This window comes from Pezoporus wallicus, unplaced genomic scaffold, assembly GCF_028554395.1.
Source record: "Pezoporus wallicus isolate ANWC-B61680 ecotype Strahan unplaced genomic scaffold, APGP_CSIRO_Pwel_v1 contig_227, whole genome shotgun sequence".
NCBI lineage: Eukaryota > Metazoa > Chordata > Aves > Psittaciformes > Psittacidae > Pezoporus > Pezoporus wallicus.
The window spans coordinates 14434863-14455018 of NW_026635704.1; the positions used below are offsets into that span (position 1 = coordinate 14434863).

General features: G+C 39.5%; 1 protein-coding gene and 2 non-coding genes across 5 annotated transcripts in view; 2 read left to right on the forward strand and 1 right to left on the reverse strand.

Annotated features, from left to right (window-relative positions):
• Positions 1–542: 542 nt before the first annotated feature.
• TRNAA-AGC (transfer RNA alanine (anticodon AGC)) lies at positions 543–615 on the reverse strand. Its single transcript has one exon. It is a non-coding gene; the product is annotated as a tRNA-Ala (tRNA).
• A 4111-nt stretch (positions 616–4726) lies between these two features.
• UBE2V2 (ubiquitin conjugating enzyme E2 V2) overlaps positions 4727–20156 on the forward strand; it is a 32855-nt gene continuing 17425 nt past the window's right edge. The window contains exon 1 of one of the 3 annotated variants that reach the window (XM_057397753.1): positions 4727–4748. In XM_057397753.1, coding sequence (XP_057253736.1) covers positions 4742–4748 — 7 coding nt within the window. In that variant the 5' untranslated portion in view covers positions 4727–4741. Of the gene's footprint in view, positions 4749–10853; positions 11007–20156 lie in introns of those variants that run through there. The other 2 variants (XM_057397754.1, XM_057397752.1) reach the window with 2 other exon arrangements.
• Positions 9353–9425, forward strand: TRNAA-AGC (transfer RNA alanine (anticodon AGC)). The gene has a single exon. It is a non-coding gene; the product is annotated as a tRNA-Ala (tRNA).

Genomic DNA, 20156 nt, shown 5'->3' on the forward strand with positions numbered 1-20156 from the left:
ATTTCACTCAATTTCTTCCTCAACCCATTATAAGAAAATAATTGGCACTTTAAAAATTAATGCTCATCTTTGATCAACATTTACAAATGAAATCATTCATGGCGTGCATATGCTTCTTAAAATTGCATATTTTTAATCCTTAAAAAACTGCTACAGATGCATCTAAATTTAAAGGAGCCCCACAATGCACAGTAGAATAAACAGGGAACTAAAATTGTATCACCAACAAAAACTAGAAGAAACTGTGTGGCTGTCAGTGGTTTTGTTTCACTCTTTAAAACCTATTACTTTTTTGCACAGGTACCTACACTCATTTAACAAAAAAACAAAACACACCCCCCACCCCCAAAAAACCAAACCAAACCAAACCAAGTTTACAAGGTTCTTTTTGTTTGCGGTTTGCAGCTTTTTTTTTTAATCTCAAAACCAGCAGAAAAAAATACAACTGGCAATTGAAAAAAATAAGTATTGTTCGCAGTAGCTATAAAAAGTGACACTTCACGCTTTTAAGCAGCACATACGTTCTCAGCGTCTCAAAACACTGGAGAATGCGGGCATCGATCCCGCTACCTCTCGCATGCTAAGCGAGCGCTCTACCATTTGAGCTAATTCCCCACATAACATCAGGACTGTTTTTTCTGTCACTTCCTACTTCCATCTTTCCCAGTAACCGACTAACTTCCCAAAAGCTATACTGAAACTTGATCTGCTGTCTCAAATACAAACAAAACTTTCTCCCCCAAACTCACAGTAGCCGGGCAGTCAGCGTCCACTGCTCCAGTTCTAATCCCCTACCGAAGTTACTGGTAAGCAGTAACAGAACACAACTTCTCACTGAAATGAAGAAACAATTAGGTCTTCCTTAAAGCACACTACTTTTGACAGCCTCAGTGGGAATTTGGCCTAACATGAAATCTGGATTCCTTGATGTAACAGGATGCATTTTATTCAGTTGAGCTACATCTGGGTAACAGAAGGTCTGTGCTTCCTAGCAATTGCAGATTTATATTCACACCAAACAATTATGACTGTCAAGAGAAACCTGGATATATTTAAAGATAGTATTTTTTTAATAGATTTTTCCTTTTTGTAATCCCTAGGCAGAAAAGAATCAGCTCAATGACTTTACTCATTTCCACATTTTACAATGTGATAGATGTGACTGAATAGGTAGAGTTCTTCTAGTTGTTCTTGTGGCAATGGAATCTGGGACCAAGTTATAAAAAGGGTAAAAAAACGCAGCAGGGAGGCAAACAGAATACTGGGAAATAAAGTAACAGTTCACATTATCTATTTAAATCTCAGGTATTTTTAAGGTATGGCTGTATCACCAGACAGACATGCACTCTCACACATACATATAAAAATCAAGAATGCATGATTAAAATGTTAAAAAAAAATCATGGCTATAATAAAACAGCAGTGAAAATTCTGTTCAGTGGCTTGGTTTCAGCACTGGAAGATCGGAATCAGAAAATACAAAGGAAGTAAGGTCTCCAATGTTTCCTGTTAATATACTAGAGTCTTCACCCTTTGAAAATGGCATTTAGAGGGTCACACACACACACACAAAAAGCAGAAACTGCTGATGATTTCACTCTATCATAAAACAGAAATCAAGCAAAAGAGATCTACTTTGCTAGAACTGAAACATGCAGATTTATTGACATAATGTGACTGACCTCATGACAACCACATTAACACATACTTCATGTGTAAGTTTCAGCTTACTTCCTCAACCTCTATCTATTGTCATTGAACTTGGGAGGATTGAAGCCTACCTAGCATATTTAGGATTAGCACAAACAGCTGCTGATTCAGACTGCTGGAAACAACTGTAATTTGTGTACACTATTAATCAAAACAATTGTTGATTAGTCAGAAAATAACACTGAAATTCATAAAAAGAAGAAATAACAGGCCGTAATGGAAAGACACACAACTGACTTTATTAAAACCCTAAGATAAGGAACTTTGGGGAATCACGTTTCTTTTTCCTGTAAAAAGAGGAAGGTGGATTTGAGTGAGCCCTTCAGAAGTCTCCTAATAGTATGGGACATTCTTTTGTTTTGACTCTAAGAAAAAAAAAAAGGCAAGAGACAATTGTGAACTTTTATTTAATATTGTAAAAGCAGTACATCTCTGCTTTTCTGGGGAAAAAGGAAAAAAAAAAGAAAATGAAATTTCATAATTAACTCTAGAAACAACTCTCTTACAGTTTATTTCTTGATTTGCCTAAGGTCCTTTAAGACACATGACTTGTACTAACATATAAAGATCTTTCAATTTGCTCTTCTGTAAGGACTCAGTAATTTCAGAAAGTACAATAACCGAAGTCCAGTCTTTGCAGGACATTCAGGTTAATACCCAAATAATACGTATTTGAGGGTTTTTTATAACTGGCATTCTGTGTGTGTCCATGAAATAAACGAAAGTATCAAATTTTAGAGAATTTTGCTAAGCCAAGTACTTAAAGAATATATCCTAAGTCATACTCTGCATATACAGCTCTTGCCATGCCATATATAACTCAAGAATCATGCCTGTGTTCAAGTTCTCAGTAGTCAACAATTCAGTATTTAGCTGTAATCAAAAGTTACATATTTAAAGATAGTGGAGGTTTATGAAACAGTATCAAATCCCTCAAAGTCAACCTCTGTGTAATCATTCTTTAAAAATATTTTACCACCCTAACTTTAACACACAAAAAACACTATTCATATGGCATTTCCTCCAGACTCCCTCACCTCTTCAACCTTGCGAATCAAGCTCCTTGCCACTATGCTCTTCCAACTTAGATCTTTTCTTGTCTGGGCAACCTACATTATCCTTTAGTAATACAAGTCCTTTTCTTGTTTTTCCTTTGTCCACCATGGTATCTATAATTTCTGAACACCAAGTGCATGGAATTCCTAAAGTCTGACAACAAATTTTAGGAACCTCACAGCACAATGAGGCTCAAAGTATGCAGTACTTCAAAAGTCACCACAGAAAACCTCCAAACAGCTTAACTAAGCGAAGCCCAAGTAGGCCTGCAGTTGCAAATTCACTTTAAAAACACAACAGCAGCAGCAGTTTAAGACAAATCCAGCACTTCTTTTATCCAAAGGTACTCTGGGAATATTATTATTGTAGGAATAGTAAACCAATTATCATAACAAAAATAATAGAAAACAGAATCTTCTAGAAAAGGCAGGAGGACTAAAGAGGTAAAGGAGAGGCAAAACACTAAGTATCACTGACCAGAGAAAAAAGACAGAATTCCCAAGCTAGCACTCCCATTAGTTATATGTCACTAATGCTAACCTCACTTTCTGAAACTGTGAAATGCTGCTGCAGCATCCAAGATGACAATTCCCTGATTAAATGATGAGGACCACTGGTCTAACCCCAAATCCCAGTACCAGAAGCCTTGTACACACTCTCCCACTAAGCTCCAGTATCCTGTTACCTGCTCCTTTACTCCCACTGAAACAGCTGGATTTAGGAAATGGTTCTTCTTCTCTTATTAAAACCTAATCAATGTGGAAAGAAACATCCGAAATTAATTTGTAGACAGTAATTAAGTTCTTATGGCTGGAATTATTCTGCAGATACCGCAGATATTTAAGCAACTGCCTGACTGTAAAACCCCACTAGTCACTATGGCAAAGTAAGCAAGTTTGTTGCTCCTTCTGCCCTGGGATGTTTTCACAAGACCAGTTGGATTTTTGCACCCAGAGCTCTGAATACCCAGAAGTTCCTTTGCTTAGTCATATAGTAACTAGAAACACAGCACTTAAGTTATGATAAAAACATTCCAGAGCAGCAGAATGACTAAATCCTATTTTCATAAGTGACTCAGAATTATGCCAGTTATGGCACTACCATTTTGGTACACTAGCTACTAGCTAAATGAGTCGATTACTAAAAATTCCACTTTAATATTTTACCTTGTTTTAGTTATAATGCCTTCTGCTCTCTGTATGACTGAAAAAAATAGGTGACCTAAATTCACTCACTAAAACCATGATTTTCCTCCAAACAGGAATAAGCAATTCTAACCTTCGCATTAACTGTTTCACAATAATTAAAAACAAAACAAAAAAAAAACACAACACACAAAACCCAAACAAACAAAAAAAACAAACCTCAACAACTGTAACTCTTGTAGATTTTCATTTGTGTTTGGGTGCTTTTTAATTTTCCATTCCATTGCTCTGTGACAGCCATAAAGCAGAGGCGGAGCCCGAGTCACAGCAGCCCCGTACAGCCATGGGAAGTCCCTCAAAAGAATCCACAATTCCCCCTCATTGCTGAGGCGGAGCACCACCCACGGCACCTCCTCCTTCAAGCAAGCACCCTCACAACTGCAAAACTAAATTTCATGAGACCCACTCAGACAGCCATCACGACCAGAAAAACCCTTAATAAGAGACTGACAAACCAACCTCCTCCTCCAGCTTTGTCTTTCGAAGTCCTCAGCGCGCACCCCCCAGCCTGACAACACCATCCCCGCCGCTCCCATGCCTCTTCCCGCCTTCCGCCTCAGGGCCGCTCCGCCCACCCGGTGCGAGAACCTTCTGCTACAAAGTGTGCTTACACACGCCCTGTCCTCCGCTTTCCTAATGGGCAAGGGTACTGGAGCAGCTCCCTGCTCCAACTTTCCTTCTTTAAATGTAGATGGCGCGGTGATCAGGCCGTCCTGGAGGCTTGTCGTGTTGTAGCTGGGTCTTCTCCTAATCCTTAAACTCTGTTAGGGATGGCAGGTAAGCCTTCAAAAGAAAAACCTTGCCCATGTGTTGAGCTACTTGGTGGCCAGCTCTGGGGTCCTTCCTGAGCTGCTCCGTGCTAAAGTTACCTTCTGTATCATCGCAGAGGGAGAAAGTAACGTTGGAAAGAGCAGATTTTGTCTTCGATGGCCCAGATATGATGGCCGTAACTTGCACAAATAATAGCCGAGTGTGTGTGCTTTTAAGTAAACTTATGTTTTTTTCCAAAATGCAAATCCATAATTGAGTTCTGTAATTAGGCTTATGCTCATGCATTTTCTAGGCGTTGCTTTGAGGGTGGAGGTTGGAAAAAACTAATTAAAACGTCTGTTGATCTGTGCTTAAAGTTTCTCAAGTTTCTAGTACTTGAGAGCGTGGCTTTTAAATAACTTGACTATATAATATATATTTTCTCTGTTACTTCTTAATACAAAAAAGGCTGTAAAACTTCATGTGTGTGTGCAGCTGTAAAAGCTTCTCATCTTACAAAAAAAATCCTGGCTTCTGAACCTTTGGATCAGGTTAACTGCTGGCAAGAAAAGGCTGTCTTATTAGAAGGTGGGAAAACTCACCTGTGATTTATCCTGCTAGCAGGCTTGGTAAAGTCATAATACAGGTTAGGCTCCTCCAACTTGCACCCTTCCTTCTCAGTTCCTTGGAGTCTCTGCAGTTTCGGCAGTAACACATCTCCTATGCATTTGTAACCTTGTTATCTTTGTGTATTATAGATATTTTTCCTGGAAAAAAAAAAAGTAAAAGAAGGAAAAGCAGGTGTTCAGAAATCCATTTCAGTAAGAGCTGAGCTAATTTGTGAGCTCTTGTGAGACTTCACCTGGAGTATTGTGTGCAGTTCTGGTGTCCTCAACATAAAAAGGACATGGAACTGTTGGAACAAGCCCAGAGAAGGGCCACAAGGATGATCAGGGGAATGGAGCACCTCCCTTATGAATACAGGCTGAGGAAGTTGAGGCTGTTCAGCCTGGAGAAGAGAAGGCTGCGTGGAGACCTCATAGCAGCCTTCCAGTATCTGAAGGGGGCCTATAGGGATGCTGGGGAGGGACTCTTCATTAGAAACTGTAGTGATAGGACAAGGGGTAAAGGGTTCAAACTTAAACAGGGGAAGTTTAGATTGGATATAAGGAGGAAATTCTTTCCTGTTAGGGTGGTGAAGCACTGGAATGGGTTGCCCAGGGAGGTTGTGAATGCTCCATCCCTGGCAGTGTTCAAGACCAGGTTGGACGAGGCCTTGGGTGATATGATTTAGCGTAAGGTGTCCCTGCCCACGGCAGGGGGGTTGGAACTAGATGATCTTAAGGTCCTTTTCAACCCTAATTTTTCTATGATTCTGTAATTTTCTGATGGCAAAAGCCTTTCTGTAGCATGAGTGCCCCTTTTGCTAAATGTTGTCAGAGAAATTACAGGTACTTCAGTTCTGAAATAAATAAAAGGATATGAAAAAAAGGTTAATGGTATGAGACAACCTGAAGTAAGATCAGTGGGAACGTGAATTGTTTACCAGTACTTTAAGATTATAGCAGCATTTGAATTTATAGTTGCCATCTCTGAAAAACTTCGGGGAAATGTTAACCTTTTCTGAAATTAAAAACAAAAGCTGTGGGTTGTTTCTTAGGTTCAGGGGTGGTGTTTTTTTTTTGTTTGTTTTTTGTTGGTTGGTTTTGATGGTTTTTTTCTTTTTTTATTAACCCCTTTAATTTTAGAGTAATAATAGTTACTGAAGATTTAAATTAGATATTAGGAAGAAGCACTTCACTGCAAGGGTGGCGAGACACTGGCACAGCTTGTCCAGAGAAGCTGTGGCTGCCCCATCCTAGGCAGTGTTCAAGGCCAAGTTGGATGGGGCTTGGAGCATCCTGGTCTAGTGGAAGGTGATGGCAGGGGGGATGGAACTGGATGGGCTTTAAGGTCCCTTCCAACCTAAACCATTGGCTTTTACTATGGGATAATTAATTTTGGTTAGCTACCTCACTGTAAATTCCTACAGATGATCAAGTAACCAGGTGCATCATGAACAGAGGAGAGTCTGATGGTGTGCTTGATGATGTATAAATAAGGTCACATGAAAAATGTTTCTTACTTCAGCTGGATTTTGTATCATAGTTTCTTCTACAAATGAAATGATTGTGGTAAGAAATCTACCCCAAGTGAGTAATACAGTTGCAGCATTTGTAGCTTTCCGCATTAATTATTCAAAGACTTCACTTCTGGGTTGAATTTTTTAAGTCTGGAGATAGATCTGTGCAGCAGACAATGCCTTTCAAGGGTCTCCTTAAGCTTTGTTTCCAATAGTTGATCAACTGTTTTGATTAACTGTCTGAAAGAACAGTGAGCTTTTGAGACACAGAAAACTATAATGATTTCCACCTCGTGTTTTCAACACAGAGAACAGGCTGAAGCATCTGTGCATGTTCTAGCAGCTGCCATAGAAAACTGAATTATTTATATGGCAAAGATATCATGAGTATTACAAATACATCGATTTCATGCTGGTTTTAATCTTTAGGACGTTCTACAAACATTAAAAGACTGTACATATTCATTCACTCCACCCAAAATACTCCTTATTTTTTTTAGCTCTGTGAAGACTAGCTTTGGTGTTAACTGAGATGTTAACACTAACATGACTTAAACTTACAGATGGACATAAATCCACAGCAGCTTTATTTCTGATTTTTACTCCTGCTTGCACAATTCATGTTCTTGGAGCTGACAACTATGGGTTTGTTTTTTTTTACCAAATATCACTCTTTCTTCCCCTTCCTATTTTCTTGTGGTTGGCGCCATCAGAAGATCTGTAGCAAACCAATGCTGAAGCTTGTCAAGAGCTGGGTAAATACTGCTATACAGAGTAGAGACAGTGGGTTACTTTTAGTTATTCCTGCTTTGTGATATCACTTGCCAAAGAATCCAGCTCTGGGAACAACTCTGTGTGTGTGTGTACTGCAGCTCAAAGCAATCCATTACATCAAGGCTAATGGATCTTATGTCACCAGAAGCCAGTGAGATGGCATGAAGAACAAGCCAGGCTGGTTAGAAACCAGTCAGGTCATGATCTTGCCTCCTCACCTGCTCTGGTTTGATTTCCCCTTAGTCTGATTTGAATGTGATGAGTAACATCTGTTCTTCTGTGGAGTGAGGAACATGGCTTACCTTTGCAAAGAGTCAGTATCTGATGTAGTGCCGACACAGCACAAGAACAATCAACTACGTAAATGAAGATGTTAAAGCAACAGTTGAAATGTCCATCGGGCAGATTACAGGCTATATGGTTTGGCTGTATGTGGAACACTGTACAGAATTTATGGAGAAGAGCACAAGTGCACAGGGCCATGTCGTATCAGGCAGTTTGTAAAACTTCTCACTCTCCAGAGACCCAGAGTCCTGATTCTCTTGCTGGGTATGTCACTTTGTACATGGTAGCAAGCTTAGGTTTTTCAGAGATAACCCTAGAAGCTTCTGTTACAAATATGTAGGGGGAAGATACAAAGTGGAACGCAGCCTGGGTTTGGTTGAGCTCAAGAAATCTGGATTGATCAACTATTGTGTATGTGCAAGTTGATGCGTGCTTCTTCACATCATGACTGAGCTCAAGTTTGAGGCTGTTTGAGGAGAGTTTTCCAATCCCTCTCCTGAACCCTGATCGCACCCCTCCTGTAATCCATTCAGGTTGTCTGCTGGCTTCAGGGAACGAGTTGGCAGCGAGGGAGCGGGTGGTAGGTGCATCGGCAATCCCAGGGCCAGCGTTTGTGGGAGAGGGCTTTTCGAAGGAACCGGGGAAGCAAATGTAGGCGCAAAGTAGCAGGAGGCGAGGCCCTAGGCAGGTTCCCCGGGGGAAGCACGGCTGCCGCGGGGACCGGCGAAGTCCGCCGAGAGGCCTAGCTCCCCAGGGAAGGGGGGCGTAACTGCTGGCTGGGGCGAGAGCACTGCGCATGCGTCAGCTGGCTGCCCGAGCCGGTGGGTGGCTGTCGGTGCGGCGCGGTAGGCTGGGGGGGTGGTTGAGCTGGTGCAGTTCCTCCAGCTTTCCGACAGATATCGGCAGGAGGACTTGTGCAATCAGAAGCTTTTTTTTTTCCCAAGTATACAGCTCTAGAGCTGTGTTTTGGGTTAAATCATTTGACTATAAAACTGTTTCAACTAAGCATATATTTTTTTCACTCATTAAGCATTTCCTGAATCAGGTTTTTCATGTGTATGCCTTGAAAATTGGAAAGAACATGGGTTTCCTTGTTCAACTGAAGTTGTGGATTTGGGGTTTGTTTTGGTTTTTTGCTTGTGGTTTTGGTGTTGTTATTTTTTTTAATAATATTAAATTTCTTGTAAGTAACTCTATCTTTTGGAGAGCTTCTTGTATGAGAACAGCTAAATAACAAGTACCTGTGTTATAAAAGAGATGAATAAGATGATTCTGGTAGTGGCAGATGGAAAAGATGTATCACGATTCCAGCTGTGAGTTGCAGTCAGTTGCTGGTGTGTGGAAAGAGTGACTCGGCAAGAAACAATGGATTTATCACCAAATATAGTGGTGTTGCAGTTTTCAGTAGGTCGAAAGTCAGTAACTGTAAGTTTTAGAGTTTTTTTCAGGTGGGGAATTAGCTCAAATGGTAGAGCGCTCGCTTAGCATGCGAGAGGTAGCGGGATCGATGCCCGCATTCTCCAGTGTACTTTTTCAACTCTATTTTGTTACAAACTAAACAGCAGCATTTGAGAATATTTCCTATTTACAGTTAACTTTTTCTTATGTCCGTGTAAAGAAATGGGAAAAAAAATTAAGATGAAACCCCCTAACACATTGTTTTAAATATTTTTTCCTTTTCAAAGTCATGTTATTTTGTATACAGAGGAAAAAATATAATCTTTGCATGAAATAACAAACCTTACTGACATTTTAATATAATAATAACAGACATGAACAAATTTATAGAGAAAACCAAATTATTTTTCTTAATGTGCCCTTAAATCTTTGTTTTATGCTTTCAGTCAGTATTTAAATTTGTATTTGATATTACAGCTCAGTGTATAATGAACAGAATTTTGTATTTCTTTTGTGAGCAATAATCATTATTTTTGTTCCAGTTTGGGTTTTGTAGGCTATTGGAAATGGGGCTGGAATTTTGTATAATTCTGTTACTCTTGATAGCAAGATTGTGTCCTTTGCTCCTGAATTTTCACATCTGTGAAGTATCATGGAAATGTTCTCTGTAAATCTGTGCTGGCACATTTTAAGTCTTCACGAGATTGAGATATATATATATATTTAATTTTTTTTTTCTGATTGGATTTTCTCACTTTCTGATTCAGGTATTTAAACTGCTTATACTTCCAGGTTGAAACAGCATGAGGAAACGAGCAAAATGTACTTCCTGTATATACACTGAAGTTTTGCAGTCGGGATCTTGGGAGTACACACTAAACCAAATGCAAAGCATGCAAACAAAAACTGCGAGTTGGATTTCAAATTAAGGGATTAGGAGATACTGTGCTGCATGGATGTGCAGGTAGTGCCTGCAGAGAAAGTCAGGGAGCTTGGAGATCCTTCCACTGCATGACAGGAAAGGAGTTAACCTCTGGATGAATGGGATTGAAATTTAATTTGCTTGTTTCTTTTGTATTGTATTCTCCATGTACTGAAGAGAAGGAGGCGTGGTGGCTCTAAGGCTGCTAAATGGTTGTTAAAATGAAGCCTGAGAGAAAAGTGTTACAGTCCTCAGGAGCCCTCTCTGGACTCAGTCAACTTGTGGCAATAGAAAGCTCCATAGAAGTCTTCTGGCATCGTTGGTGACCGTCTCCTTCGCATCCGTGTGAACGGTGACGGGTCACAAGCGAATGCTGCTCCTGCCGAGCCCGTTGGTGCCGAGCTCGCTGCCTGCAAGGGAGAAATCCGCCTTTTCCGATCTGCCACTAGGCCCAGAGCCAGCCTGCCGCTGCGGTTCCCGTGTAGGAGGCATAAGGCGCTTCCGGCAGCCGACACCTTCGGCTCCGGCGCTCCAGGCTCGGCCGCCCCCAGCAGCACGACAGCCACAGCCCGACTCTGCGGCGCCTCCCGGCAAGGTGCCCGGCACCTCCGGCCCTTGTCCTGCCCCCGACGCTGGCGCGCTTCCCCGCCCCTTGTCTTTCCCGCGCTGTAGAGCCGCGTTTTCCCTGCGGGAAGTGACGCGCTGCGTCATGGGGAAGTGACGTGCATAGCTTGCAGGCCCTGGCCGGTGGGGGGGGGTCTGGACAAGATGGCTGGATCCACAGGTCTGTGAGGGGGGGGGGGCTCGGTGGGCCTGCGGCCGGCTCGGGGAGACGGGCATAAGGCTTGGGCTGGGGAGGGCCCTCCGGCAAGGGCCGGAGGTGTCTCCCTTGGGGGGAGGATGATCTGCTCCTGACGGGAGTGACCGGAGTGGGGAGGAGTTACCTTCTGACAGGGGAAAAGGGAAGAACAGGCGCGCCCGGCCAAGTTATGGCCCGGGCACAATACCTCCCGTCTGTAAGGCAGCGACCCTCCCGTCTTCCCTCCATCCCCGTGAGAACCTGGCCTGAAGGGGGAATGGTGGTTGAAAGGGCGCCGGTGTCAGCGGTTAACATAGAGGGGAGCTGGGGAAGAGTTTATCTACTGAGAGGCAGGAATGTGGAGATGTGTGTGTATATAGGGAAGGGAGGAGATATCACTAGCCCGGTGAAAATGTTGGAGAAAAAATATTTGTGTTAAAGGTTTGTACTATCTGGTGAGTGTATAAGTCGTGCTATAGCAGTATCCGAATTAAAAAATTGTCCCTTTCGTCTCTTGATTCAGGGGACAAGGGGTGAGGCCTGCCTTGTGTTTTCGGGCATTGTAGTTCAGCTTGGTGGTGACTGCCGCATGGTGGGGAGGAGGAGTGAAGCGTCTTGCTCTCTTTCCTTAGACAGCCGTTGGAACCAAAGGGTCTCTCTCTTCTAGGGAAATGAAGGGCAAAGGCTTGCAAGTCATCCTGGGAATCCCGTGTCAGTAATCAGTAGAGCATGTGTTGAGCATTTGTATGGCAGATACTGTGGAAGTTGGTGGCAAACAAAAAGACAAGAATATTGCTTAAAATAATACAGAAATTTAAGAAGCGCAACTATACTGGCTCAGTTTTGTTTCATAAGAGGCTTGATATATAAAAAGACCATTCCCCAGTACAAAAATCTGAAGTCTTCAGGGCCTCATGTTCTCTCTACCTCTGAGACTTTGTAAGTGGGATTGAGAGAGCTTGGGACAGAGGAATGAATTGACCTCAGTGGTCAATCTGGGGTGAGCATTGGCCACTAGTTTATTTCTGCTCCTAATTCACTGGATCATTGAGGGATTGAGACTATAACAAAACAGAAGAAATGTCTGTGTGTCAAAACTTGTCTTGATACCTTAGTGTTGATTCTGCAAGGAGAGCTTGGGCAGATTTTTTGGGGTAGGAGAGTCCTTTCCACTTGGTAATGTGACTTTGGGGATGTGGGATTTGCAGAGTGGAATTGATAAGGTTACAACAAATTGGGGCATAGAGCAGCTCTTGCAACTGTGAAAGAGCAGTCCAAAAATATACGTTGTTGCCGATGATAAACTGAGCTAGAATTGATACACTCAAGTATTTACTCAGCTGTGTATTATTTTGTTAAAATTTATTTCTCATTTCCTAGTGTCTAAGTTTATAAGGATTTTACTATTAGTTTTGTTATTAAGCAGTTTGCAAAGACTTAAGCTTTTATGTGGCTCCAGCCTGGGTTTTCCTGTAATGCAGGAAGTATAGTTGGTTTAGGTCATGTGTACTGAGTATTGTTGTTTGGCATCACAGTCCATTCAGTATGGCTAGTGTAGAATATCAGTTTACTAAAAACTTGTGTAGCAAAAAAAAAGCTATTTCCTTTTTACAGAGCATTCAGCTCTATAAGAAGAAATATATTTTTACTAAACTTACTTAGTTTTACTCATATAAATGCTTTTATCAGTTTTACATGTCATGTTTTAAGGTCTCACTTATACACTTACCCAGTGTAGTGGGTTTTGTGTCAGAAATATAGCCATGCCTAAAGTTCAAAAAAAGTGGGAGACGTAGAAAACTAAACATCTGTCTGCTCCAGAAAGTGTAAAGTGCTAGTACCGCATGTATGCATTGTTCAAGAAATAAGATTGTTCCAGTAAAATGGAATGAGCAGTTAGAATCGTCAAGAGCATTGTTGGGAAAATTACTCAGAGCTTCTAAAGCAAAAGATTTAATTCCTGTGGAGAAAATACTGTTGGCTTTTTATTAGTATATATGCATAGATTGGAGGTGGGTGTAGTATGTTTGTTCTTTCCACATAATACACAGGAATTTGCTTTCTAAGACTTCACCTAGAAGAGCTGCTCTTGCCCGGAAGCTGTGTTATACTCCTTTGTGGGGGAGGGAAGGGAATGATTTGCTATAGACATAAGATTTAACTCTACCTAACTCTGCAAATTTAATCTGCTCTTGCTATGAAGTTCAACTTAATCCTTATTTATTTCAGAAAAAATGAATGAAATGAATGTTTTGGTTGCATAAGGTCCCTGGAATTAAATTCTAGCCCCAAGGAAGTCTAAGCAAAACTCTTACTAAGATCGACTGTCTTAGTTTTATCCCAGAAATTGCTCTCCTAGGCTCACTAGTTCTTTGAACAATCATGTAAGAAAATACTTGCCTTTAACAACAGATAGTTTAGTTTGAAAATAGTTGTTCTCTAATGTGGGCTAAAGAAACTGTCAACATTACATTGCTGTAGAGTGTCTTACTTGCTTTCTGAAATCACCTATATTGACTTATTTTACATGTAGATATTGCATGTCCAAGAAATGGACATTTGTAAGCTGCAGTTGGATTGACCTCATGATATTGCAGCTCCTTCTTGAAGCTGGACCTAGGTTGTTTATGTGGATACTGCTGAAGGTCTGGGGAAAAAGAAGTCAGTTTTTTAAAGAAGGGCTGTTGATATAATCAGCCAATGTCTTACCGGTTAGATGGACTTTCATTCTGTTAATCTCTTTGAAAATACAAAGCAGAAGATGTAATTGAACATAGTTTTGGGTTAAAAGGAATAATTTAACAAAGCATATAATTTAAAATATCTTGTGTAACAAGAAAAAGAAACAGATTAAAATGAGTTAATTCAGGAGTTAATTTCTGTATTTCCATAATTTGGGGTTTACTTAAAATTACCTTATGTGTATAGGATATAGATGTATCTGCCTAAAACCAGGGATCATGTCACTCAATGGTTAGAACTTACGTGTGAAAAGATGGTAGCAGTTAAGGTAGCAAGCAGTGTCTAATACTGTTCTATAACTACAGGCTGCTAAATCTTTTGTCTCCCATTTCTTCAACTGAGGGCTTCAGTAGCTTGGGGGAGGGTGAATTGGGCCAAGTTAATGAAAATTCCCCTTGTTTTGACTCTGCACTTGGGGAAAAACATCGATGTACAGTCAGTAATTATGTGTGAGATTCCTGATTTACTTCTAGTATGTAATTACAAGCAACCTTTTATGAAAGTGTGCTTCATCTCTTTGAAGGAGCACAGCTGGATCCAAAATAAGTTTGGTTGTTTTTTTTTTCCTGTAAAATCCATACTTCTCATTTCCAGATACTCTGATTTTTAGGATGAGCTGGCTTTTTTGTGTGACTTACGTTGCCCATACAAAAATACCTTTCCCTTTGAACTTATATATGACTGATTCTTTGTTAGAAGAAATGGCACAATGCTCAATGTCAGTGCCTTGTTTTCTTAATTTTGGGTTTTTCTTTTTACTTCTATTTGCAAACATTCGTGGTGGTGAAAGCAGTTTTAAGTGCGTGTGACTGCAGATGTAAGGAAGCTGATATTAAAAATGAAGGTCTGTAAGTGGCCTTGAATGCATTCAGCCTAACTCCTTGAGCTGTGAAGGAAGGACTGACCATATTTTAGCCAGTGACTGGGGGTTTGTTTTTGTTTTCAAAGCTTTACACTGCCAAAATACTAAATTGAAAAAGATTTTCTGATGTGGGATGGAGTTTTGTAATACTTTCCCCTTAAAGCATTTGAACTCTTCTCCATTTCAAATTAAGGCAATGTCTGGCCTGTGCTTGGTGGGATAGGGATCGATGGAGCGCTATACCCTGTGTGGAGACTCTTAGATATTAAGAGCCATTTAGAGGAGTAATAAAGAAGTTTATTCATAAGTGGGATGTAGAAGTAATGTTCTGAAGACTATTTTTTCCCGTATAGGAGATGGCATAATTTAAGCTTTGTATCTAGAAGTCTTGAGTGTTAAACTCTGCGCAGGTAGGCTTCTCTTTTACTCTGACCTGTTGGATGTCTGTTTCCTCCCTCTTTTTTCCCTTGTAGAGGAAACAGTTATCTATTTCTTAAATAGTATGTTTTACCTTCAAGGATTTGTTACTCCCCTTACTTTTCTCTGTTACGTCTCCATCATACAGTTCAGTTATCCAGAGCCTGTCCAAGAAGTCAATTTAAAAAGCTGTTTAGAATGTTACAGCCCTTTCAGTTTTAGTTCATTTTAGTTTGTGTATTTAATGTTAGCTCTCTAAGCACAGACTTCTTGAAGCTGCAAGTAATCAGCCAAAACAAAAGAAGTAAAATACTGTATTCTGTGAGGCAGTGAGCACTCTCTATGGGGCATTTTTCCATCCTGTCCTGTGCACATGGAATTGCAACCATCATTGTTCTGCTTGCTTAAAAACATCTTGGCAAGCCACAAATATAGAGGTGCTTTAGCTGGGTTGGGACAATCTAGCTTGCAGATGACTTTTAAACTATGTATAGACCATCAGTTCTTTCTAACTTTGTGGCATATATAGGCAAGATACTCTTATTTCTTCTCAGAGTTTTGCCCACACTGTTTTGTTGCTGATATTTTACAACTCTCTCTAAATACAAGCCCCAGCTTAAGTCTTTCTCCCACAATAGCTACGTAAGAGTGTGCTTGCAGAATTAAACGCCTTCTGAGATGCAAAAGTGGCCTACTTTGTAATACTCTATTTGTTTAAGAATTTGTTTGAAATGCAGAGATGTTGCCAGGCATAGTATTTCAGCCCATCCTCTAAACTGTTCTGTACAGACCTGGAAAATTTTAGCCTGAAGATGGTACAACACACAGTTTCAGGAAGATGCATCTTTCAGTAGTTGGAGGAAGATGGTCCATAATACAAATCTAAGCACAGATGATAAGGCTTCTCATGTGTGAGAATTAGATTTCCAAGTCTTATGAGTAGGTGATGGAGCTGAATTAGATACATCTCTGTTAGTGTTTCTGTTTTGCCTTATGGAAGATTTTTCCAAAGGCAGTGTTAAGTATGTGCTCTGAAACTGTCCAGCTTCATTTTGTGGACAGACCCTTTCTCCTCTCTCTTGCTACTCTTACGTATTTTTTTTTTTTCCTAGTCTATAGCTTGTACTTCATCCTGACCAAAACTTTATGTAACATACTAGATGATCTTCAGCTACTTACGTCATTTACGTTTTGTTGCCTTGCTGTCTTGACTAGTCTGTTCGAGCCTCAGCATAGATCATGGAAAGACAAGAAGGTGCTGTAGGGCAAGCATTCAAAATTGTCCTGATTTAAGCTGTACTCAGAAGGGCTTTGCTATATGCTATCCTTCTCAAAGCATTGTTTTTCTTTGTATTTGTCATTTGGAAGACACTAATGAGATACAATTCAAACAATATTTTGAATGAAATCAGTGCAAAAACTTATGACTGTGAAGCTGCCAGGCTGGTTCTGAATAACATGAGCTTCTGTTTTACAGCCTTTTGAAAAATGTGTGGTGCTTCAAGTATGTGACTCTAAATCATTTCTAGTTAGCATTTTGGAACAAATAGAATCTTCAACACTTAGAACTTCAGAGCTTTAATCCTTTTTTCAGAAAGATGAGATGCTTCAACTAGAGTTAAAAAACGTTTGTTAGGAAAATAACATCTAGCATCTAGATAAACTCAGTATCCCTCTTGTAAAAAATTACACGTTATACATAGTTAAACTGCGCAAATTAAAAAAAATCACATTCATTTCATTTCATTTGTGACTGTTCATATCTGGTTAAGTACGTTTGCAATTTGCGTGAGTAACTCAAAACCATTTTCCCAATACATGTAAAAGTAGTGTTCTTTACTTAGGATAGCAATATAGATTGAGTAAAATGTCCAGCTATATTCCTATAACTTGGAACTTTTGTTTCATAGAAGAAATTGTAAGCTTGCTTTCTTCTCACTGAAATGGAATATGTAATCATGTAACTGGACTTTTGAGTGCCATGGCATATAGAATATGGCAGGCTGAAATATGACCATCACAAAAATAATGTAGAAAAATAGTGGCAGTTCTTGTTATTAAATATTTGGTGACTGGTACCTTCGTTGGATATATCCATTTGCTTATGTGTATAACTGAAAGAACAACAACAGAGTTGTTTCACATAGATAAAGGATTTTGATTCTTTGGACTGTGGGTGTGTGCTGAGTCATGTTGGAAAGGACCTTCATGCAAGTCTTAGAACAGCTATTTGCTAATCAATGACTTGTAACCCGTTTTAGACAGCTTTACAGCTTTGCTAAACTAAATCCTTGATGCTACTCTTATCTGGGTCACACGTATTCTTACTTTTAAAGTGGTCCCTGTGAAAGCCATTTCATGACAAGAGATACTAGCTTCTGCTGAGTTCCTGTATTCTCCCGCTCCTCTGTCACTTTATCTAAAAGAAGTTTCTTTGTGTGATGATATTTTAAAAGAGAGCTTAAGAAATATGTATTTGAAATCCTTTTTCCTCTCTGTCAAACAGTATCAGGTTTATAATGAAACTTTCAAAAATTGATCTTATCTTGTGCCATTATATCTTTCCTTTAGCCTTTTTTGCCTTTATGTAGCTTTATGGTTTTAATAGTGGAGTTAATTTAACTGAACAAGTTTGGGTGTTTGTTTGTATTGTGGGTGTGTTTTTTTTAAAGTATTTTTTTTTTTTAGAGTCTGAGAGAAATTGGAAAGGTTTCTTCATCTGATGAAATCTTGATTCCTTAGACTTGTAAATCACAGTTGATATTGCTGGTGTTTTTTTAAGTGACAGATATCTTTTCTAAACCCTCTGTACTGGCTTACATTGTTTTGTACAAAATAGAGATAGTAATAAAAGGAGGACTTGGGTTAAGATGCCTTTACAGTGAAGCCATTTGTTCTGGTAGTAATTTCTCACACTTAAAAATGTAATTAATAACACCTAAAATTGCACAGACTTGCCTGTGAAGTTACACGTTTGGAATGGTTGATCATCTGCTGGAGCAGTCAGGTTTGGGGTCTCTTCATTCTTAGTGTGAAACAGCAACTGAAACACATTGAGTAAACTGATACTGCTTTTATAGTTTTGACATGTTGAAGTCTGTTACTCCAGCATCATGTGGTTTAAGCCATTTTAATGTGTATGTCAGATACGCATTCATGACATCCCAACTGCTAATGCCCAGATCTGTAGAAATTAATTTACTCCCTTCCCACCTCCCCAAACTAAATAAACTTTAATATTGTTCATAAATTTAAAGTTTTATGATGTCTAAATGTACTCTTTTACATCAAATGTAAGCTTGGGTCTTGTAAGGCAAACTGGTATTACCACCTCTCCTTCCTTGTGAGGCTGTCCGTCACTGCATACTGTGTTCTCTATTTTGTAAGTGCAGCTGGTAAGGTGGATGTGAAAGGTAAATGAGAGAGTTGGATATCACCAAATTCTTCTGAGGTGGGGTAAGCCTTGAAAGTGGGAGCTGACAGACAGTGGGCCGTTCTTGCTCTTATGGCCTTTCCTTTCCAAGTTAGAAGTCTGCCTGCCTCTCAGTGTGCAAGTACAAAGTTCTGGTTTCCTTTGAAGACCTGTTATACTTAATTTGGCAGCTGAACTCAAAGTATGAGATGGAGCAGCTTAAGTTGTATTAAATGCATATTTTAACACAATGCAGCTAGAACTACTACTGAAGCAACAGGTTGATGTGCAAGTATCATTCTGTTTAGAATTTGTAGTTTTCATTAATTATTGCAAGTAAATAACTATCAGTATCTTAATGTTGTGAATAGACATGATGAAATTGCAAGTAAGGGGGGGAGACATCTGCTTCTGTAAATCGATGTTCTGTCTTCAGTGAAATTACTGAGTTTTTTTAAATACTGTATTTGTGCCCTAAAGATATTTATATTCCTACACCCATCCCAACCTTTTCCCTTCAGTCAAAATGTGCTTGCTGGGTTGCAATAAATGTCTGTGGCTTCTGCTGTATTACCACAGTTTCTCATTAGCTGCCTTCTTAATGTGAGCTATGTATAGGACGTTTATGGTTGTCACTAGACTTAAATATAAAGGAAACTCCTATGGAAGTTGTTCTCATGCAGCCTAACTTTAGTTCTGAACTATGTCTATTAAGAAACCAACAAATGTAATATTTCATGTAAGTAAAATAAATGGAAATTATTACCAGTATAATTCTGAAAAGGAATATTACTTTAGTTAGCTTTAACCAAAAAGCAGGTTTTAACATGGAAGTGTTTAAATTTCACATTGTTGTGACTGTTTTTTGGCTCCTGCTGGGAAATATTCCTTGGCAAGTGATATGTCTTCAAAAAACCAAAATCCAAAACCTGATGAAATGCATACTTTTAACTTTAATGTGGTTCCTAGAATTGCACCTTCTTGAAGTCTTGCAACCTGTGAGCTTTCAATTTTTTTAATGCTGTAAAAGGCAAATGAAATGAACCAGTTACAGAGTTCCTACATAGTCAAATATATCAGTATATATGTATGTATGTGTATGTATATTTAGTTTTAGTCCTGCCAATAAATTCAGTTCTTACCAGTTCTGTTGAGTAGAGGTGATTTCTTTAATTCTTACAAGATGGCAGCTTTCTGATGTTTAGGATTGTATCAAAACTGGCTCTAAATTATGATAAACGTTGAACACATTGCATAAATGGCTGTTTGTTCTGTTGTATCTGTTCATTGATGTACATCTGTTTATTTGAGCTATAAAAACTTACCTTCTGCTCATCTCTTTTCTTATTAATTCAGAAAGTTAGTAATCTTGGTGATTTGTTTCTTTCTTATGAGTTGAGCAATTTTATGTGGAAATGGATTTTTACCTGATTATGTCAGACTTGTTTTCCTCTTGAAATTCTGTTCCTAGAAATTGTCTGCAGATTAGCTTAGTTAGGTTAGTTTTCATGAGTCTGCATATCTAAACTGCTGTTGCTTGCAACTTTGCCAGTTGTGGACAGTAATGTCAAGGCACTGTTTGATTGGTCTGACACAATGCATAATTCAGACACTAGCAAAGTGGAGAGGAAAGCATTCAAGATCACTGTTGGTTTTGAGGAGTTCCCCATGGTTAGTTTTGGAAGCACAGAGTGCTCTGAGG